Genomic DNA, 5,225 nt, shown 5'->3' with positions numbered 1-5,225 from the left:
TGAGGACAGGAGGGTGATTGGTGATATCACACGAGACTCCTGTCTAGGGCGTACCCCTTATATCGTTCGTGGAGTGGCCGTACCAGCCTTGGTGGCTCAGTACCTGCCAGCAGACCTGCTGGACGTGTGGTTGACGGCCTCCACGACGGTGCCCCCAGTGGACCTGTGTTGTGGCTGACCTGTGGCCAGGGTAGGCTCGGCGTTCTCCGAGGACACGTCTGGAGGCCACGAAGAAAGCACCGCGGACTCAGCACCTAGCTTCGAGGATCCATAGTCTCCAGCAGAAGACTACAGTGTTGATCCCCTTTGTAAAGTGTTAATACCCTTCCCCCTTGTGTACGTTTTACTTTTATATATTTAAATGGTGAAGGTTATATTATATTATATTAAGTTCTTACCTTTCTTTCCCTACTCCCTTTAAGTTACTTGCGTCACGGATCGCATCCCTTGATAGCCTCTACTGGCTTGGGGCCGGATATATATCTTCCTCTAACTACATCAGAGTAAGAACCCCGTTGCGTCCCGAGAGGGCCGTAACAGATCATTTATTTTATTTTGAAATGATTATAAACCATTAAAACCATTATTACTCACTCTAATTGGAAGAGTGAATGTATAATTTTGTAACCTGTAATCATTAACTCTTAATGAACATAATTCCATCTGGTGAAAGGGATAATAATATTGTGTCAATAATTATAGAAGTATTTATTATAGTTATATAATTGTCATATATAAAATGTAATAGAAGGAACAATAAATTTGAAATTCAATTCATATATTCCAGCCGGTCTGCAAGGTAAACAGCCTCTGTCAAATGGTAGATAAGATACATTATAAATCATCCTTATTATATGTTGTTAACAAAAAGCTGCTGTACGTGTGGACATTTGTATCCAAGACGTTTTTTCTCTATTATTGATTCTCTCCCGCAATTACCACATTCTTTTTTTTTGTTCATAATGATTGAGATGACGATGATGTTCCCTAATAATACTTCTAATTTCTAGAAGAGTCTTGGGTATGAAGTATTCAATATGGTCTCCCTCAGCACCTTCAGCTGCCAACACATCTGCGTGTTTATTTCCATAGATTCCAACATGGGAGGGAATCCACAGGAACTTGACAACTCTTCCCTGGTTGGTTAGTACCTTCACAACTTTCTTAATTTCAGCGACTATTGCAAGATTCTCGCCCCGATCTTTATTTAGGCTTTGCAGTGCTGCTCTCGAATCGGTGCAAATCACTGCACCAGTAGTATTCTGTTCAATAATATATCTTAACGCCATAGCAATGGCAGTTAACTCTGCTTGTGTTGAAGAGGTATAGTTCTCAATGCGCGCTTTTTCCTCAGTTTTTGGTGGAAAAAATACATCATCCTTCTTAATTACCGTGTATGCTGCAACCGCCCGGCCATTAATAGGATTAGATGACCCATCAGTGAAGATTTGATCTAGTTCATCTCCAGTTTCATTATAAATTTCCTTAAGATACTTGTGGCTCAATTCTTGGGGTACCATGTTGTTTTTTTTCTTTACCATATCATTGATGATAATCCTGCACAAGTCATTCAGGGGATCCACCCAGGGAGGTAATCATTCTACAGGCATGAGCTCACGAGCTTGTTGAAGCAGGTGAAGATCTTCAAGGTAGCAGACTGCTCTGTGATGCAATTTTTTGCTTCTCTTGTTTCCCCCTGAAAGTAGCACAGAGCTCAATTTTTTTTAGCCATGTCATTATAATGGGGATCTCTGGCAATCTTAATTGCAAGATTAGCATTCAGTTCCACAATTCTTTCTTTAATATTGGGAAGGGATAACTCTTTTTGTAGATTGGACATTTCAACAGTTTTTTTCTTTGGAACTCCAAGAATGATTGAAATGGCTTCATCCTGTATGCTTTCTAGCCTATTCATATCGCTTTGTGAATAAGTACATAAAACAGGTGCTGCATTGTCAATGACGGAGCATACATAGTCTGTGTACATCATTTTAAGTACAGCAATAGAGGCTCCATAGCCATCATTCCAGGTCATAGCTTTCAGTTTCAGTTCCCTGAGTCGACTTTTGCATGTTCCTATGAGTTGATTGAGCTCCTCTTTCTTTCCCTTGTTTGAGCCGACAGTGACGCCAAGGTACCGATAGTGGTCAACCCATTCAAGTGTTACACCATTAATTTGCAGTTCTTCATTTTCTCTCCGCTTGTGATGGGAGTATGCTTTTGTCTTGTTTGTGGAGAGAGTGAAACCGAGCTCAATACATTTCCTTCCAAGGAGTTCAATGGCCTGTTTTATTTTATCAAAGGTGGGAGCTTGTATTAGGACATTATCTGCATATCCCACTAGTTGTGTTCCTTCAGGAAAATCAATATTGGCAATTGCATTCATAAGTACATTGAATAGTGTAGGGCTTAAGACTCCTCCTTGGGGGGTCCCGAGTTCCATATTCATTGTTCTTGAGATTGCTCCATTGAAGTAGACCTTAGCTTTCCTCCCTGTGAGGTAGTCTTCAATCCATTTCATGAGTCTCCCCTTGACACCCATGCATGCAAGCTCGTCCAGGATCGCAATTCCCTGGGCTTTGTGCAAGGCTCCTTTTATGTCAACAAATACAGAGTACCTAGCCGTGTCATTAACCAGGTAATTAATTATACAATTGGCTGTGCTCCGTCCTTTGACATATCCATTGACTCCTTCCCCAAACCTTCCTATTTTGTGCAACAGTCGTTTTAGGATGATCCTTTCCAGCATCTTGCAAGTACATGACACGAGACTGATAAGTCTGTAATTGCCAGGGTCATTGGGTTTTGGTATGGGAACAATTTTGGCGTGTTTCCATTTTGTGGGCAGCACTCCATTTAGGAATGATTTGTTAAACAATTGGAGTAGTGGATTCCCAGACACTTCACACAGTGCATTAAGTATGTCGTAGGTAATGCCATCCTCACCAGGTGCTGTAATTTTACCTCTCTTAATAGCCGCCCTTACTTCCTGGGCTGTGATAGGTTCTCCATATTCGTCCTCACTAGACTGTGCTCTCGCTATTCTGATTCTTCTGTCATTGTGTAGCAGGAGCTGTTCCATGACGATTTCCGTTGAGAGGGAGGAGGAGGATGCTGCCTTACTTCACATGTGAATTAATTCTTCAGCTTTACTCTGTGGATCTTTGCCTCGAGGCACTTTCTTCCGAGGGGGTCTTCGCCGAGTCGTACGGCGCTGAATTCTGAGACAACTTTCAATTTGGTGATTAAGGTCATCAACAAATGTATCAATATCTTCTGGGATTTGGTATTCCCTGAACCAGTCATTTCGTCAACACACAAGTTACTCACTCTTATCACTGTAATCGTTGAGAATCACTAATTCACACTGTATATTTAGCTAGTTGTTTGACTACTACTACTAATTTCTGTTGATCCAAAAAACCGATATCCGGCACAGGGGCATTTGGTATGCTCAATGTCCTAAACTTCCTCTAACAAATCAGGAATAAATATTCGTTCACAAATTAGTTGTGAAATTCGATCTCCCTTTTTCACATTAAAATCTACTTTAGAATGATTGAAGAGAACCACAGAAACATTTCCGCGGAAATCACCATCAATGACACAACCTCCAACATCAATGTGATTTAAAAAAAAGAAAGCAAGACCAGATCGTGGAGCTATTCTTCCATAACAACCTTCTGGTACTTTTACTTGAATATCTATCTTGATTACACCTTTTCCTTGTGCTGGCACAGTAACATCGTAGGCAGCACTGAAGCAAAAGGTAGATTGTTAATTAAAATACATTTAAATATAAATATGTGTGCTAGCCATATGCTGTATTGTGACTACCAATTTTTGTCAACTGCCATTCAAGCTGTCATTGCAATCAATCTTATATTGTTTCTGCTGTATTGTGCCTACCAATTTTTGTCAACTACCATTCAAGCTGTCATTGCAATCAATCTTAGCTACCTATGTGCTTTAATATACTGTACCTACAATTTTCTCTCATCTTCTTTTTTTCATTTCATGTAACTGTTATCATTTTTTTGTCTATAAATTTTGCAAGTATTTACCTCCTTAAAATTTTCTTAGATTAAGGACCTGCCCGAAACGCTGTGCATACTAGTGGCTTTGCAAGACTGTAATTACCATATTTGTATCCTCACATTCCTTACGTACATTCTTGTATATGCATAAATAAATAAATAAATAAATAAAATAAATAAATGGCATTTAAAATATATTTAAATATAAATAAGTTATAAATTAAAAAAAAAAGTAAATTCCAATTATACCTGTACAAGTCATATCCAGCAGCTAGTGTAGATCCAAAATGAACCTTAACAAGTTACGTATTGTTCTTCTGACATGAGATAAGCCAAGAAAATGTGGTGGTAATAGAAAAGAAGTTCGGGTAGGAGAGACATATATCTGTGTTTACTCTCACTCCAACAAAATTAATAATCTCATTAATATTTCTACTCCATTTATATGTTCCTTGACGTGCCAGTTACCATCAAGTTTCATGGAAAATTATATGATCTCGTTTGCGTGCCTCAGCCGACAACACATCTACGCGTTCATTGCCATATAATCCAACATAGGAAGAGAATCCACAAGAAACTTTACGACTCTTACTTGGTTGGTTAGTATCCTCACAGCTTTCTGTGCAAGATTCTCGGCGTGTCTCCATTATGACAAGGAAATACGAACACTGACATAAAAAAAAAAAAAAATAGCCTATAAAAAAAATAAAAAATTAAAATGTTTATTTAGGTAAGGTACATACATACAATAAATTTTTACAAAGATTGGTTGACTTATAGGTAGAGCTAGTACATACAATGCCTAAAGCCACTATTACGCAAAGCGTTTCGGGCATGATAAACTTAAATGACAAGCTTAATACTAATTGAGCATAATGAGTAGAATGAAAACAAGAAATGAAAACATAGATGAAAAAGCAGCACAAATACAATTATGTCGACAAACAGCGCTCTTTAAAGAAAAACAGACATTGGTTGACAATAGCAGGGTAAGGTAGGTTACAGGGAATTTATTAGGTATAGCTTCGTTTTTAACTTAAACTGGTTGAGAGAGGTACAAGTCTTTAACATGGTTGGGAAGGTCATTCCACATTCTGGGCCCCTTGATTTGTAGAGCATTTCTAGTTTGATTAAGTCGTACTCTAGGAATATCAAAACTGTATTTATTTCTGGTGTGGTGCTCATGGG

The 5,225-nt window shown here is 38.7% G+C and overlaps 1 protein-coding gene across 1 annotated transcript; it reads right to left on the bottom strand.

Annotated features, from left to right (window-relative positions):
- Positions 1–935: 935 nt before the first annotated feature.
- Positions 936–1,520, bottom strand: LOC138355191 (uncharacterized). Its single transcript, XM_069310045.1, has one exon. The coding sequence runs from the start codon at positions 1,518–1,520 to the stop codon at positions 936–938; it is 585 nt and encodes a 194-aa protein (XP_069166146.1).
- Between the last annotated feature and the right edge of the window lie 3,705 nt (positions 1,521–5,225).

Source organism: Procambarus clarkii, chromosome 66, assembly GCF_040958095.1.
Source record: "Procambarus clarkii isolate CNS0578487 chromosome 66, FALCON_Pclarkii_2.0, whole genome shotgun sequence".
NCBI classification, from domain to species: domain Eukaryota; kingdom Metazoa; phylum Arthropoda; class Malacostraca; order Decapoda; family Cambaridae; genus Procambarus; species Procambarus clarkii.
The sequence above is the reverse complement of the archived record's forward strand: the minus strand, read 5'-3'. Positions and strand labels throughout refer to the sequence as shown.

Bases quoted from the DNA above. Each gene is read 5' to 3' on its own strand.
- LOC138355191 (XM_069310045.1), bottom strand. From the start codon at position 1,520: ATGGTACCCCAAGAATTGAGCCACAAGTATCTTAAGGAAATTTATAAT.